General features: G+C 45.0%; 1 protein-coding gene across 7 annotated transcripts in view; it reads right to left on the bottom strand.

Annotated features, from left to right (window-relative positions):
- PROX1 (prospero homeobox 1) overlaps positions 1 to 17,677 on the bottom strand; it is a 53,770-nt gene that overhangs the window by 17,240 nt on the left and 18,853 nt on the right. For 6 of the 7 annotated variants that reach the window (XM_038542126.1, XM_038542125.1, XM_038542131.1 and 3 more), the window contains one exon: positions 11,985 to 12,179. In XM_038542126.1, the coding sequence (XP_038398054.1) occupies positions 11,985 to 12,179 (195 nt within the window). Of the gene's footprint in view, positions 1 to 11,347; positions 11,747 to 11,984; positions 12,180 to 17,677 lie in introns of those variants that run through there. The other variant, XM_038542132.1, reaches the window with a different exon arrangement.

Genomic DNA, 17,677 nt, shown 5'->3' with positions numbered 1-17,677 from the left:
GCTGTCAGGGGCATTTTAGGATGCTGTCAGGGATTGGCACTTGCAATGGCCCTGCCGGAAGGCAGTTACAGGAGTCTACATCCAGGTGATCATGTATGCCATCAGGCCACTGCAAAGGAGAAATCTTTGAAAATAGTCTCTATATTAAAAGAATGGTAGTGGCCTTGAAACCAGAGCCTTTTATCTTCTTCCACCCACTTCTGCTTCTGGCACCACACAAACCCCTACACTTGTTCTCAGTCAACATAGTACCTTTTACTAAAAGTCACTGTTAGAACCAGATTTTACTTTAAAATGCTACAATAGCCCCTTCCCCCCAAAAATACAGAAGTTGGGGGCCATGACCCTAAAAAGATGAAGACTACATATCCAAATGACTTGTGTGAGGATTTAATACCTGCCAACCACAAATGCATGAACACCCACAAAAACCCAGTGGGAAAGACTTTCATGATGGAGATTACCACATTGGGAGGCCTTAAAATAAAAGGTGGGTGACGCTTTTGCAAAAGTTGCCAGCCAAGCCTAGTCGTGAAGGTAGTTATCCGAAAAACTCCTTCTGACCCTTAGAAGAGGGGAGGTGCTGTCTATCATACAGAGGTTAACGCATAGCGCAAATGCTGGCTATCTGGGTGGAAGTGTGGCACAGTGGGATATGGGTGGGAACCGGTCTACAGACTCTCCCTCAGTTTGTGCAGTTCTGTGCCATCTCCTAGAAAACCCACTTGCACGAGGGCTTCACCGACAAATGTCCTCATGGTTTGGCTGCCCTAGCCAACACAACAGATAAAGTGAGCAGCAAGTATAATGATGCGTGCCAATTCAGTCAATAAATGTTTATGAATTTAAAAAATTAGTCTCTATAATCCCAGCAAGGGAGTTGCCACGTCTCCAAGGGCACTGTTGAGATTTAGATCTGCAAAGCGGGCCTTGGGAGAAGGCTAAAATGGGCACCCTAGAGATTTTCACTGAGATAATTAAGCCACAGCAGAGCCACAAGGGTGTCAGTGGCCCCACATGGACACCATCTGGATTCCTAGGGGCTCCACAATCACTGCTTAAAGCTGTGCATCATGCCTGGGATTTATTTAAAGAATGCAGAATGTCTTTATTCTAGAATCACAGAATTTCAGAGATAGAACACAGCTCTGTGTTTAATCTTATCACTTCACAGGTGAGCAAAGGACAGCCGGACAAGGCAGGTGTTGCCAGAGGCAGACCCTTCCATCCGGTGCTCCCTCACCCTCATTGCTGCCCTTCTCATCTGGAACCCACGACTCCAGAATCCTGGAGCCGTTCCAGGTTGGTGTCACCTTTACAGCCACACCTGGGGCAGGAGGAATCACTTTCTCTTTTTCAAACCAGTTTTGCATTGACTCTTTGTCCCAATTCTGATGAGAAGTCCCTGTTTGCTCATTTGTTTGTTTGCCTATTTAGGGTCAGCAGGAAATGGTGCAATAGTTAAGGTACTGATAACAGCAACATGGTAACTTTTACTCGGCTCTATGGATTAATAAAAGCAAAGGCTTATACAGCACTAACTTTGTACTACTAAGTTCACTTAATTCTCAAGACAACTCTGTGAGGTAGTTGCTATTATTTTCCCCATTTCGTAGACGAGGAAATTGAGGCACAGGAAGCGTAAGACACTTGCCAAGGTTTCAATGCTAGGAAGTGGCAAAGCTGGGATCTGACCCCCGGAACCAGTTCCAGAATCCATGCTCTTAGGCTCTGCATTATTATTAGTTCAGGACCTGACATTGCAAAGACTCCCCAAAGGATTTCCTTCTTAGGATTTCAAGGTTGTGCTTTCATATGAAATAACACCTACTCATAAGTGAAGAACATTTTCTTTCCTGCCCGAGAATAATTTAGAGACCAGAGCTTTCTCGCCTTCCTTATCATGGTTACAGACTCAAGCCCAAGACTAAGGCCATGTCTTCGTGATATTAAATATTCTGATACTTTATCTACAAAGACCCTAAAAACATCCGGACAGCATGGTGGATCTGCCCATTTTTTATTTGGCTGGTTGTGCCCTGTAGACACATTCAGATTTGTCAGAATACTGACCAAGAGTCACAGAAATTGGTCTCCTGGGATCATTTTTAACCAAAAAGTGTTCCTGAGATATTACTCAAGAAATCCAACTTCTGAGGATAAACTTTTGGGACAAACAAAACAAATCTCACTGGGTGTGCGTGAGAGAGGTACAATCACCAAACTGGTGTGGCTGCCCACAGCTGGAATTCTGTGCCATGGTCTAGTAATTGCGACCGTCCCTCGCGAGGGCACAGTCATGCCGGAAGCGCATTACAGAGGGCAGCGGAAATGATCAGGGGCAGCCCACTTACTGTATGAGATTAGACTTTTAAAAAGGATTAGAGCCCCTTAATCTGGAGAGATGAAGATTAAGAGGGAGGAATGATCAAAGTCTATAAAATCAGAAAGGAAATGGAGAATATGGCCACAGTCCTGTTCACAAATCCCAGGATATTATACCAAGGGAGATCCCTTTGGAGTTCCAGGGAAATCACTTTAAGAGCCATAAAAAGAAGATACAATTTTCACAGCAGGTAATAAATTTAGAGAATTATTATCTTGAGGAGTGGTATACTCTGAGAAGGCAGTCAGATTTAAAAAAGGTTTAAATAAACCCATGGGTGATAAAACCGTAATGAGCTAATAATAGAAGGCTGGGAATGTTGCGGCGACATCCTAAGTTTTTCGAAAATGATTCCACGAATGACACGTACCAGCCTCTCCCGACAGGCTTCCTGCCCGGGGCCGGGTAGCCTACTGATCTGACCACCTCTCCTTCCACTCTGCCAGCCAGGTCGGTCCTAAGATTCGGAATGGGGCTCGGTGACTGGAAAGCATAGGGGCCTGGCACAATAGGACAACTCATTCCTTGCAGGGAGTTTCCTTTATTCCTTACCAATGTCTCTGTCCTAGGGTCTGCCCGTGATGCCCATAAACATATGAACTTAATCCTTAAAAACGAAGAATCTGTGTTTGACTCAAAGATAGGGACGTTTCAAACATCTTCTGTGGCAGCGACTGGGAGATAAAAACTGGTTAACCTCTCCACTGGCGAGGCTACTCAGAGTATGCTAACACAGACCAATTAATTCAAATTTAAGGGGAAATTAAACATCCCAATTATGGAGCACCCATCACAGCCCAAGACATTAAACTCTGAAATTTACTGCAGTTAATGGAGAAACCAGCACACCTTAACAAAAGCTGTGGTTCTGTGAAATACACGGAATAAAACTTAAGGGAAATGTTTTAGCTCCTTCCTAAAAGAGCCAAGTGTTAATCTAAATATCTAATAGTAGGTCTTGGGGGGGAGGGGGTGGGCACGGAGAGGGGTTAGGGCTGCAGGAGGCAGGGGACTTGGGTCAGGGGTCGAGTGGAGATGAAGATCCCATTCAGAGAAAAAGAACCCTTAGACTGACCATGACATGCACAGTGAAGCCTGAAGAATCTTTTCCATACTCGTATTTTCCGCTCTTTTCCGAAAACTGGTAAAGTGTGGCAAAGCGTCGGAAGCAAATAAAGGAGCCACGGAGAGGAGAGGAGTGGCGTGGATGAGAAAGGCACCGTCCCACAGGCGGTATCTAGCAGCTTCCAGTCCCCACCCCATCTACCCCATCTACCGTCGTAAACTGGGAGCAGGCCCTTGGTATCTATTCCAACTGCAAGTTTTGAAAATGTTAGTCCTCGTGGTGGGGAGCCTCAAAGTCACAACCCATCCGGGGAGCGGAAGAGCAGGAAGGCGGCAAGTGGTGGGGGACGGGTTCAGGGGTAGAGTCCCCCCGTTTCTCACTGTAGACTCGGGAGTGATCTGGGCAAAAAAAACGGGACATCTGGAGTTGAGAAGTCGAGGGAAATGGGGGAAGAACCGGGAAGATGAATACATGATCATCAGCCACACAAAAGAACGGAGCGAAAAGAAGCCGGGATTTGGGCCCTGGCGTCTGGCAAGGAGGCCGGCAGCAGGGCTAATGAAGCATTTGTGGTGTGGGACGTGTGCCAGCGCAACAAAGAAGATGTGCTTGGGCTCTGCAGATGTGCCAGGGCCCCCAGAGCAAAATAATGACATAATCACCATCAGTGTCACAGACCAGACTGTACACAAGGTGACAGGGGAGGGGGGGAGGACTCGCCACGGCCCGCGGCGGCGGCTGCCCCGAGGCCTGGGACGCAGGCCCAGCTACCTGCCTCTGCCTCCAGCTGCGTCTTCAGTCCTAAGGTGAGGCTTTGTCCCCACCACCGGTGGCTGGGGCTCAGCTGACCCGAGTTACTCCTGAGGCGGGGGCAGGAATCTGACAAGCCGATGAGAGCTTTAGACTGGCGTGGAAAAGGCTGACTAAAGAGAAGCCAAGGGAGGAAATGGAAATGGAAGGAGTTTGGAGACAGACTCCCTCTGTCTTCTTTCAAGTTCCGTGCTCAAACTTTTCAGGAACCTGGCCCTGGCCATCCCACCTGAGCATCAATACTGATCCCGGATGGCAGCGGTTCATGCTAGAAAGAGAAGGCAGGGAAAAATCTGGGGGATCTTGAGGAGGGGGTGGAGGGGAGTGGGGGGGAGCGGATGGTCCCCCCTCGGCGCGAGGGTGCCAAGCAGCAGGCAGGCCGGGGGAGGCGGCCCCTGCCCATCTGGAACGAGGAGGTCTCGCAGAGGGCCCTGCACCTGCCCGCGGCTCCGGCTCGCTAAGGTGGGTGTGTTAGTACAGCTGTCTGGCTTTTAAGTGACTTTTGTCGGTTTGAAAGTGAAAGTCTGTTTGAGGAGCTGCAAGAACAATAGCCCAGAGCCCGGAAGAAGAGCTCGCAGCACAAAGGACTCCCGACTACACTCGTGTCCCTTTTCATTGCTTCTGATGAAAGATTCATAAGAATAACTTTAATTTTTTATGACCCCCTTTTTTGGTATGACTATATTAGTTGTGTCAACTTCCATGCACAGGTTCTCTTTAAATACCAAAAGGTCTGCGGGGAAAGTTGTTCAAGGAGGCTCCGGGGACAGAATCAGTTCTGGGCACCCTTATGGGTCCCTTCCTGCAGGAGGAGCTGCTCTGAGAGACACAGAGATTTCCTTGAGGTAGGCCGCCCCTCAGCCTCGACGTCACGTACACACTACAGTGAAGTGATCTTAAACCTTCCTAATGTGCCAGTTCAACCGCTCTTTGGAAGAACAATTATATTTGTTTTTCTTGGCTTCACCCTATTTAACAGGAACAGAAGTATAATCATCATTAATGGTCCTCTCCTCCTTTACTTCTCAAATAGCTGTCTCCGCATCGCATCTTTAGTTTGTGTCTCAGGCGAAAGCAGGGGCTGGGGGGCACACGGATTGCATTGTTTTGTGTCCTGTTACCAAACAGCACTGAAGACTGGCTCCAGGCAATCCCTGAAGGGGATACGGGTATTTTTAAATAACAACGGTCTGGTCTGCGTTGAGGAACCGAAATCCTGTGCGTCACCAAAAAGAACGTTTGCAAAATTCCTTCTCCTGGCAGATTTATGCTGAGATACTTAAGAGAAATGAGTGACTGAGCCCTAAATTTTCTGCCCCACGGCTGAACGAGAACCAAACAATTACAGTGAAATCAAATCCAGGGGGCGGGAGGAGGACGAGGAAAATTTGATTTAAAATATTATCTGCCCTGTGAAAAGGGATCACCAACTTTTTGAACGAGCGTCAGGTCGCTAAATGAGTTTGCTTAATCTAGACGAAATAAACAGGCTCCTTTTCAAAAGGCTGTTAGAACTTCTTCAGACATTTAATCCGGGATGGGCCGAGCACAATGATAACATCCCACCGAAAGCTCCAACCACCACCACCAGCGGCTCTCCGCAGAGAACTTGCTCCCTTTCTCCTATTGATAACCCTTTGTGGGGCGAAGAAAAAGAGCAGAGGCAAGGAGAACTGAATGTCAGACAATAGACATCACTCCACACTGTCTCTGAACTTCCCTCATCTCTGAAGGACAATTAATTATGAAGGCCTTAGGGGTAGGTCGAAGCAAGGGAAAACCCACTGCCATCCCAGCACCACGGCTGCCACCTCTGTATTTGCTAAATGGCTTCTCCTGTTGGGGTACAGCCACCCAGAGAGCCAATAGATCATGGGGGGGGGGCGGGGAGGGAGGAAAGCAAAAGATTTTTTTTTTGTGTGTGCGTCTGCCCTTGTATAATTCTATTCTCACTGTGAACTCATCCATACACAAAACACAAGGACAATTTTTTTTTTTTAAAGAGAGAAAAGCCACAGGGTAGGTTGCAGCAGAAACGGCCTCTCAGTGGTGTGTTAAAAAGGATGGTCTTTTCACCAAATCATTTCACAGAGGCAAAACAGACAAACACAAAGAGTTGAGACTTTTTCTCCGACATTAAATGGAGTAACTGATAAGGTCAGACATATGATACCTAAAGACATGAATCTGTGAACTCTTGAAGTCAAAGGGCCTCTCTGTGCTGAGGAACAATCTTTCAAAGGAAATAGATCATAGAACTCCACTGAATCCGCTTTAAACTTTATGAAGCAGGAGGAGAAAAAGCTCTAAGTAGGGAAGCTTGACAGAAGAGCCTTGAACTATTTTCTGAAGGAAAGATGAGACCCTCCCTAGGCTGCCACAAAACATTTTTTTTTTCTAAAGGCTCCTCTGAACTTTGATATGTGCCAAGACACTGCCATTGAAAGCTGTATAATTATGTGCTATAGCCACTGTAGAAAATGCTTTGTTCACCCCAACAAAGGACAATAAGCAAAGTAAAGCGACGTTACACTGTATCTTTTTCTTTAAGAATGTTGAGAAAGGTCATGGAATGCTATAACTAATAAAGCTGTTGAGTAAGGAGGTTTTAAAGCTGATCTTACTGTGCTTGAATGTAACCCAATGACAAAAAAGACACAGGGAGCTAAAAATGCAACGACATTACCAAATAGATGATAAATCAATGGGCCCGCTTCATTATACTGATCAACACCTTGAATCCCAAAAGGACAGTGGTGCAAAAACGAAGCTCCGTGCGTGCGTGCACCATCCTGCCTCTGCTCCCCCCAACACCCCCGCCCCACCCCCGCCCCCAACCCCTCCAGCCCACCTCGAAGCCGGCATCCTTACTGTTCTCTCCCTCACACTTCAGGCCATCATTCTGTACAGGAATATGTTCCCAGACAGCCAGCCATGTGTGTACATATATTTAGAGAACATTCATTTAGTCTCTTAAAAGATCAATTTGGCTTGTCAGTGGCGGGACTGGCAGGGGAAGAAATGGTAAGAGTCTCTTTTCCTCCTCGCCGCCCACCAAGGGTGTGTGTCATGTGATCACTCAAACGGCTCAGCGGCTCGGAGGCCAAAAGACTGCAACAGCAGTAAAAGGTTTTCGCTCATGTGCCAGTTTTCCAAATGATCACTCATATTTAAGTATCTATTTGGAGCGGAGGGAAGCGCTTCCTAAATCCACCTGTCCTCATTTTTCTTTAAAGAGATGACAATGTGAATGAGAGATTTCCAAATGCATTAAATCTTCTAAAACGTGTGTTGTGCGGGAAGCAGGAGGGTTGGGCATAGGGGCAGGCGGGGTGGAGAGAATGTATTCAGCACATGTATTTCAGTGTGTGTGTGTGTGTGTGTGTGTGTGTGTGTGTGCCGGGTGGGGGGGGGCGGTGTGATGTGAGGGGTGCTGCTGTTCTTCTTTTCTCTTTCTAAGAGGAGAGTGTGACGACACAGAAGCAGGCCTGCAGAGGTACCCTCCTTGGCCGGTCAGGTGACACCTGGGAAAAAGTTGAACCGTGGGCTCTGTGATGGAGCACCTGCTCGGTGGGATGTCAGTATTTCAGGAAGTGGTTTGGACGAGCCCCATAATCAAGGAACTGAGTTCCCCGTGTTGTTTTTTTCTCAGCCTCCCAGCCTCCCACCTGAGTCTCTTTAGGGACGGCAATGGGGGCTAAGTGCTCTCCCAGGGCACGTGGACCCTCCTGCAGATAAACGGCTACCACTGGCAGGCCTGTGAGGGATGCTGGCTGAGGCCGGTGGGGACAAGAGCCACCCTCTGGTCCTGCAGATTGACAGACAGTCCTCGGCGTCCCCCTTGGAAATGGACAGCCATCCTTACCTTCCTTCCTGTCCCGGTTGTGAGGGAAGCAAAAAAGTAATAAAATCCAACTCATCTGCCCCTAAAGTCAGAAGTATCAGTATGATTTAAAAACTGGGAAGGGATCCCAACCCTTCTTTCCCTCCCCATAAAAAAATGTTGGAACCTCTTCAAAGGGAAGTGAGAACGAAGCAGGGAAATATATACCATAACACCTGGAAAGACAAATTTATTGTTGCCAATCTCATTAAACGTGAGAAGTAGGAGAGAGATGCAGCCTGTCATTAAACCCCCCTCTCCTGCACACCTTGGCACACTCACCTTCAGAAGCGAGATGCCCCACCCCGTGTGAGGTGGCCAACTTCCCTTCCTCGGGCAATACCCGGGGGCCCCTCCCCCTTCAGTGTCTTCCACTCCCCTCCCCTGGGTCTTCTCAGGCTCTCACCACACTGGGGCTGAGCGCTGTGCCAAGGATCTTGGCCATTGTGTAAACTGATACAAAAGGCAGAACAAGCCCTCCTGTCACTTCGAAGGTCCTGACTCATAAAGGCCAGGAAATGCAGGGTTCTAGAGGAGGAGAGAGATGCAGGCCACTCCCTCCTCGCTAGTGATAAACCTTCCCCATCTGCTTTATTTTCCGGGAGGCCAGGGGTCAGTAACCACTCTGGCCTTGAAAGCCATGAGCAGCAGGGGCTGGAGGGGGATGGTGCTAGGCAGTGACAGAGGTGCCACCAGCAAGCTTATGACAGAGGCAGAGACAGCAGAAAGCTGAAGAGAGATAAGCAGCTGCAGAGAAAGAAGGAAGAAGAAAGTCATCGAGAAGGAGGGAAAGCCTTGGTTGGCTTCATTCTCCCTCACCCCTCTGTCTGCCTGGCTCTACTGGTTCCCACCAGTTTAGAATCACTTAAAAAAAAAGGTATAAAGCTTTAGGCAAACTAAACTTTTTTCTCATATTAACAACCATATGGTTATTATTGCTCACATTAAATAAGTTAACAACGGGAAGATATTCAGAAGAGTGCCTGGGACATAGCACAGTCAAGAAACGTTAGTTATTTTGTTATCGTTACAAACTGATTGAGAAACTTAAAAATCCCATCAGTAAGCAGTTCTTTTATTTGACTAACTCATACTCAACTGGGTTAATATATTCCTTGAAACTGACTGGATCTTTGGGCATCATGTAGCCATAACTTCAAAGTCTCTCTACCATATTTCGTCTCGGTTTAATGAGAAAAAAAAAACAAAAACCCAAGGTATACAGTTCTCTACTTTGCCATCCTCTTCACTTGCTCCTGTCAGACTACAGATTCACTTGATCTCAAGAGGAGAAACTTAAATATAAAAGTCAAGCAGTGCACACAGTATCACTTGAGACATTCAGCTGGAGGTGCCAGGTCTACTTGTGGCTCGTGGCCACGACCCACAGTGGTAAAGCTACAACGATAGGACCAGTGGCTTTTTAAGCATCTCACTTAAGCGCTGACCTCCATGCACAAAGGCACAGAAAAGAAGGGATCATCTTATCTGAAGCTTTTGTTAGTAAATGCGCCAAACTGGGAGGCTAAATTAGAAGCTATTTAGTGATCGTCAGTGGCGGCGAGTATGCATATGTGCCTGTGTGCGTACGTGTGAGGGAACAGCACAGAATCCATGTTCCTGCTTTCTTTCTTACCACATTTCTGGAAAGATCCTAGTTTTTACTGAAGAAGGAAAAGACCCAGAATAGACCAAGAACTTGTCTGAAGTCACATGAGAAGTGACAAAACTGCTCCCCGGGCCCCATACTCCTTGCACTGAAGCAGTCTTAAAATAGACACTGCAGATAAAGGAGAGGTGGCCTGGCTGGAAGTGGATATGATTCACAAAGAGAGAAATATCAGATGTTAATCATATTAAAGGAGGATTTAGATGATGCTAAATGGAGCAGCTTGTTGGGTACCTCTTGATGCCAGCCGCCCCTGCTTGTGTCATTTCGGCCCTTATGCTGTGAGCAGGGGATTAAATTCCAACCAGGTAAGGTTTAAAAACCCTAAAAATCCTAATGTGCACCGTAAGGATTTGTCCTCTCGAGTATATTACACAGCAAAAACGCAGAACTCATCTCATGAATCTTGGACAATTCTTTTAGGAAGCTTGACTCATGCTGCCAAACAAATATTTGCCATAATCAGCTGTAAAGAGCTCACTAGCACACAGTTGAACTCTCTTTGGGTAAAGTTGAGAGCAACAGACTTCTCAGAAAGGGAGAGGAAAAGAAATCGAAGTCTTCATAAGATTTCTTTAAAATGTTTAGCCATAATCCTATTCATCAGCTTTAGAAGAAATTCTGCTAGAGAGTAGTCAGGAGAAGAAACCAGAGCTCTCCTACAACAGACTTTAAACACAGAGACTTTGTAATGGTGAAGAAATCCAAGGAGGATCCCCACATTTAATGTGTTCAGCCAAAGAAAAACTTGGTTCATAACACTTTTAGCAAGAAAAACATATTAGTCTTGGAAAACAAAGATAAATTGGCTTGCAGTGCAACTGTTCAAACTTTCAAGGGAAAACCATGACTTCGCCACAGCTAAGCTCCCACCTTCAGGGCCTGATAAGCCACCATCCCTGATCTGCACTGCCAAAAACCTTGTGAGAAGGGCCCCAAGAGGAATGGGCAGACAGGGCGGTGGGAGGGCAGGTCCTTTTATTGACAAGTCTAGACCAAGATGCCTTTCTCTTTCTTTGAAGCTGCCAATTTCCTGGGTGTTTCTGGGTGCCTATCTACGTGAGGAAAGCAAGAATATTAATGTAAGGTCCCCCTGTACGAGGAGATATAAGAGAAGAAAATTCTTATCCTCAAGATACCCAAGAAAAGGACCAACTGTGTCAAGTCATCCATAGCCTATCTACAGTCACCAGCGGGGGTTCAGCCCGCAGAACCCTTGCCACGTTCCCACCTCTAACTATTGTTGCCTCAGCCAGCAGGGCTCAGCAAAATGCTTTTGTGAGGACTAGGAGATTCGCTAGTGTTGTCTCATAGAGAGTCATCACGTTGCAATGAAAAATGTTTGCTGAGGCACCACATTAGCCAGTAAAGAAACGCCTTACTCATAGCCACACATCTTTCATTGTTGTGTGGCTATTGCTTTCTGGGAATCGTCTACAACGCTTCGTGTGTATCTAGAATATGCATGTTGTAGATACGTGTGTGTGTGTGTGTGTGTGTGTGGATAAAAAGCAGCATGCCTGTGAAGTTACACATATGCGAGATACACACACTAGACTGTCCCCACCAGAGAACAAAAACAGAAACAAAACCATAAAAAGATGTTGATGGCTCTCTTATAAGACGTACTTAGTATAATTCTCATACCATTTCTTCCATAAAGGAAAAAAAATGCTGATTAAAGTAGAAACCACAGAATCACTTCCCCATCAACCTTTCTAGACTTTTTTTAGAAAACAACTTTTGCGGCTATCAGTGCACACAGCATATGTCAGCTCAATCGACATGCCAGGACATAAGTAGCAAAAAGGCCTATGAAAGTGGAGACCTCTTCTCTGGAAAGGGAGTCACTGTGAGTGGGTCCCTTGCTGCAATTTCCTGCGAATTCTCCAGTTCCCTTTGCTATGGCCAATGGGTCTTCATACAGCAGAGCTGGGGAAAGGGAAAGGATGGAGAGGCAGGTCAGCTCCCCGTGACTCTGATGGGAACCAGACTGGGGGCTCCTCATTGCTACTCTACCTCTTATCCTATTGGGGGATGCTTGTGTGAGATAACAAGACTACAACTGATTTGGGGGACACTGCTAAAGAAAATAAATTTTTCAAAAAAAAAAAAAAAGAAAAAAAGAAAAGAAAAGGGAGATGACCAAACAATAAAGATGAGTTCCTACCTCAAAGTCATTTGCTTTATTGTAGTGCATGTTCAGAGCCCTGTACAGCTCACAGTCTCTGGTTATAGACAGCTCTTCGGTACTGGTGACTCCATCGTTGATGGCTTGACGCGCGTACTTCTCCATCTGAATGTAGTAAAACTCACGGAAATTGCTAAACCACTTGATGAGCTGAGAGGTAATGCATCTGTTGAACTGTCAAATTTAAATGTTGGAAAGGATAAGAACATTGCCATTTTCTTCATTCATTCTTTAAGCATTTGATGTATTTTTAAAGTTCTCCTCTCCTTCTTCCTTAGGTATGTTTTTGATTCCACCAAAATGGTGGCAAGAGGGCTGGTGAAAGCAGTAATACAGTTATAAGAGATTGTAAAACCCATCAACAATGGAAATCCCTTCCCAACCCTTTGCATTTCAAATGGAAAACTCATGTTCTAAATCTGATTTTCCTTAAGAAGCTGAACATCTTATTTTAAACACTGCTGGAGCAAACAGTATTTGTAAACTTCTTAATGGCAATTCATTCAAGCCACAGAACCCTGGGAAGAGTTGTTACTTTCAAGTGCAGACTTCCCCCCGCTTTTCAAAAATTCATGTTCTGCTACTTTGCTTTTACGAAAAGACCTACGTTGGTACCTGGTTTCCCTAACCGAAAGAAATCCAAAAAAGGATTTCTGCTTTTCAGAAAAGAAGCACCAAGGGAAAATTGTGTTCAGCGCCCATTTTGCAGCGAGCCATGAGGGAGGTGGCAGGCACCCCGAGCAGCAAGAGGGGCCCCACCAAGCTCCTCCCCAGAAAGCAGGCTCAGCATCTCAGCATCATGCTGCCATGGCTTTGCACTGTGTCTGTGAGCATCTGTGCTTTATCTTGATTTATTTTGTGCATCTGTTATCGAGATGTGTCCTAGGGTATCCGAAAAGTCTAAAGAGAGGTTATTTTTTGGGGTCTGGGAATGCTCTAAACATTTTTTCCATATAAATTGACGGTAATTGCTTCTTTGCTTTCTGCCATTTTGGCTTATGGAGGGTTTCCTAGGAACGCTCTACTTTTGGATAGCGGGGGAAACCTGCACCAGAGATGGTGAGCCATGTGACTTCACCACTAGCATGATTTCTTTTTTTAAATGAGAATTTGTGTCATCACATGACAGCCTTGTACAATGCTGGAAAACAGCTTTTGCACCAAAGGGGAGGAATCTGGCACTTGCTTATTTTTTGGTGATGGGTGATCCCCATGGCCATCCAGCTGTGACTCCACTTTATTTTTGCACACGGTACTCACATCTGTCCAGCCAGACGGCCGCACCTGTTTGTACACTTCCTACAGCCAGCATTAGGTAAGGCCCACGCCCCTTTCTGTTGGAGTCTATGCTGTTTGGAAGGTGTGGTTAAGACGTAGTACACAGACAGCATAGACAGAAACTTTATTACATTTTTTTTTAAATGCCAAGTTACCATAACATGATTAGGCTTTAAAACTTTGTTTACCAAGGTTTCCTGATGACCTTTTAAATGAAGATGTCTTCCTGGACTCACTGCAAATGATACCATTCTTATTGACAGTCCTCTGTTCACGGTAAAGGACAGATGCATCTCAACTTGCCAAGTCAAAACCAATAAATCCATAGCTTTATATCAGGCGGGCTGACAGACAACCCCCTGCCTTTTGTCATCACAGGCATTCCCTTCCCTGGGCCCCCAGAAAAAAGATGTACATTCATCAAAAATCAACAAAGACCACTTATCAAACATTGGCCATGAGAACATCCAGACTCCCAACAAGATGACAGCTAAAGTGTGTATTGGGGCTGTAATTACTACACAGAAAGTTGTTTCTATACTAGCAAAGATAATAAATGAATGAAAATTTATGACAGAGAATGGACGTAACAAGGAAACAGAAGCAGGGAGGCTGGTGTTTCTCCCAAAAGGCCAACTTGCATCATAATTGCCATGGAGTTGCAAGGGCCCTTACAGATAATTGACCAGAAAATGATTAAGTCATCAGCAAATCGCTTCTGCTTGCAAGAGTTCAAACATGTACTTAACCTATCCAAGAATTATATTTTCACTCTGTGTGTCTGCTCTGTCTCTATTCAGCCTTGCGGGGAACCCGATTAAAAAGACAACTGAAGGACCCCCGTTATCTGATCTTCTGGTTGCCGATTTCAATAGAACTTAAACCCATTACGATTTGCTGAACTTGGAGTTCTTTCCATTTTATCTCAGCAGTAAAATACACTGTCCAAATTTCCAGACACTGAGATAAGGACTACAGGCCCCCGTGACGGCTTACTGTTCCTTTTTAATTCTTTTAGAATAAGAAACAAAACATTACAAAATGATAGCAGGCTGTGCAGTGGGGAATGAAAATTGCTTTGACATGGAGATTAGGCTTCTGCATTGTTACAAGACATTGTCTCCTATGGACAAGAGTACTGTAGAGGAAAAAAATAGAAGGGTATTTTTTTTTTTTTTCTAGAATGGTCATGAATGACCTAATGGGGGAGGACAAAAACGTAAGTGCACTTGCCATTATTTAGGAATGAGACATAAAGGGAGATTTAAAGCTTATTGTTACAGAATGGAAATACCAGAGAGAAAGAATGGGCAAAAACAACAGACTCCCCCGACATAAGACAAGTGAAATGACCAGCACAACAGCTTGGAGAACAGGGTTTCCCTCCACCAGAAGTGCACTGAAATTTGTTCTGTTTTTAGTTGCTGGCAAAAAAAGCAAAGGCCACCCCTCCCACCCCCCACCGCCTCTTTTCCAGATATTCACGCTGCGGGAGAAAAAGTGTTAAACTTTAAAGAGTTAATTCCCCCCCCCCCCCTTTCTGTAGTGGCTTACAAGAAAAGGATCAATTGTTCTATCAAGGAAAGCTCTGTAGTGTGTTAATGTGTTACTGCAAAAACTAATCGCTACAATAAAGAGGCTGTGTTTCCACAGTGTGTGAGTCTCTCTGACTTTGATTAATGCTTCCCACGGGACATCTCAGCCTCAATATGGGCTGAAGAAACTTCCTAAATATTCAATGAGCATGGTCAAAAGATGTATAAAACAAATCAATCTGACACCTTAATCTGGCTAGGCAGCAGTTGACTCAAGGGGTGGAGGGAATGAGATACATCATTTAACACTGCCGGCTTGAAAAGCTGTGAGCGTCTGTTCTTCAAAGCTAAAATGACACTGAATCTGTTGTACTTAGTGGTCTAAGAGTTATTAGTTGATACATTAAAATCAGCACCCAGTAGTGCACAGGAAGATGGTGGGGCCCATTGATCCTTGGCATGTCTCACACATTTGCCCCCTTGCTCTTCTCAAAGGATTTTGAAGCTCTGATGAGCTGAGCTTTTTGTCTGGCTAAATGTCGCAGGGAGGGGATGGAGTTGGACTCTGTGAGAACATGGAACTTTGTTTAGATTCTTACTCTAGGAATTAGACCAAGTCAGCCCTGGTTTCATCCTTCATAGAGATCTTCGCTGGAGAGCTCACACCAAGCCAGTGTCTGACGTGTACGAGGTTTTCTCCCACCTCTCTCTTTCCAGAGTAATTTAAAAGCATTCACCTCTTGCTCAAACAGAAGTCACTTGTGGAGAGGGAAGCGCTCTATCCCTCCCTAAGGAAAAATGCAAGGCAGGGTGTATCACCCTGGCTGGGCTCACCTTCTGGGGTGGATCAGAGGATTCACTTGGTCTAGTACCATCTTCTAACTGTGTCTCTGATGACACCTAGGCTACATTTTACTCACGAAACAAAATATTTTCCACTTGTGTTGTTTCTCTCTCTCTCTCCCTCTTTTTCTTTTACTTGCAAAACTAACTTCTGATCCCCATTTGAAATGAAATGACTTTTATGACGTGGAAAGGTACATTTTGTTAGGATTAGGGATTTTCACTTAAATGAATGCAGCCACAATCCAGTATAGGCCTGTGTCATTGTGACAAGTCTTACTTGGCCCACAGACACATGAACATATCTTTCTCAAGACAGGTGATGCAGGCTGTCACTTCTGATAAACTCCTAAGGTCCTTCCTCTAGTTTCCAGGGATCTCTTAATTTTGTAGTGGTTATCTTGAATCTACAGTGAAATTAAATTTTGGATTGCCTATTCATATATAGAAAAACATCTAGTTATTTCCATCTTGCAAATTGGTATCCACCTTTACATATCTCTACTTAGAAATAGATATGTATGTGTTTATATATCTACACCCATTATATCTATGTGTACAACATTATAACATAGGCATAAATATACATGTGTATGAGCATATGCATCGTCAGCATTCAAATTCTGGATTTTCCTTAATATTAAAAAGTCCAAGAATGCTCTACCATTGTTTTCTACAAAGTTTCTGGAACACGGTGCCCGGACTATCCTTCCCTTTTCTATGCATGCCTTTCCAATCTCATCAGCATAAGCTTAGGGAATACAAATTCATTTATTACTAGCCAAAGAAAAAACATAATTAGCAAAGTTAAAAATGTATAATTCATTCCAAAAATAAAAGAGAAATGACCTTCGGTGATTTTCCGCTATGCATTATATGCCCTACTGTTTCCCCTCCATTAGAGTGGATAATTGGGAATTAACCAGACTCACGTATACTTTAACAGCCTCCTCTCTCAGTATGGATAGAGAATGGAAAGAATCTATAATCTGAATATTAGTGCTTTTTTTTTAAATAAAATATTCACCCTGGTATTTAATTGTTGTTTACATAGTGATTATTTGCAAAGCTGAATTACTAGATGTATTCTAAACGAATAGGAACAATTTCTTATAAGTTTACACTGCAGTGCATTTATAAAGATTACAGATTAACTACTACAGATTAACAATCTCCCCTACTCTGGCCTCCCCCCCACCCAACAAATGTTTCTAATATTTACATCTACAGTTGGACAGTGTTGCTGGCTCAGAATGGCTGCTGCTTTCTATCCTCCCAAGTGGCTGCATTTCAATGGTAGGTGAGAGACCCCTGTGTATGAGGTCTGTAAAGCTCTTTGGCCTCCTTCTGATGAAAAGCACTATCTAAATAACATAAGGTATTCTCATTATTATATCACAACACTGCAGATCATTGCCCTAAAGAGGAGTGGAGGAGGTAACATGGGCACCTAGACGCGCGCGCGCACACACACACGTGCACGGTAACACTTTCTCCCTCTCCTCCACGTTCTCCCCTTCTTCCTGGAACTAGAGTGTTGAAAGGAACCCCCACCCTAACCCCAACCCCAAAAGAACGAGGCTCCAGAAGCTGTCCAGTCTTCCACCAGTTGACAAATTCCTTCCCTGGTGTCTGTTTCAGATGGTCTCCCCACAAAGTCCAACCCCTTTTCCTGGCCTATACTGTGTCACTCGGCCTTTTCTGCACTTTAATGATTCTCAACCAGCCGTTCAAATTACTGCCTCTCTGTGCCTTCCCATCCTGCCCCGTATGTTGGCCCTAAGTGGGGAGAAAACATGCCTTCCACTTAAGGAGCTCAGCCAGGGAAGGAGAAAGATAAAAGGCTGAAGTTGATACACAATTCAAAAGCAAACAGGAGGGAAAACAGAACTTTTCTTATAAGGCCAAATAAAACATCAGTGAAGGAAACTAAAATGAGTTGGCCTGCAAAAGGGGGCCAATATAGCAACTGGCCATTGGGCACGGCATGGAGGGAGCGCTGGAGCAACAAGCATG

This window comes from Canis lupus, chromosome 7, assembly GCF_011100685.1.
Source record: "Canis lupus familiaris isolate Mischka breed German Shepherd chromosome 7, alternate assembly UU_Cfam_GSD_1.0, whole genome shotgun sequence".
In the NCBI taxonomy this organism is placed as follows: Eukaryota; Metazoa; Chordata; class Mammalia; order Carnivora; family Canidae; genus Canis; species Canis lupus.
This window is presented reverse-complemented; position numbering and strand designations above follow the sequence as displayed.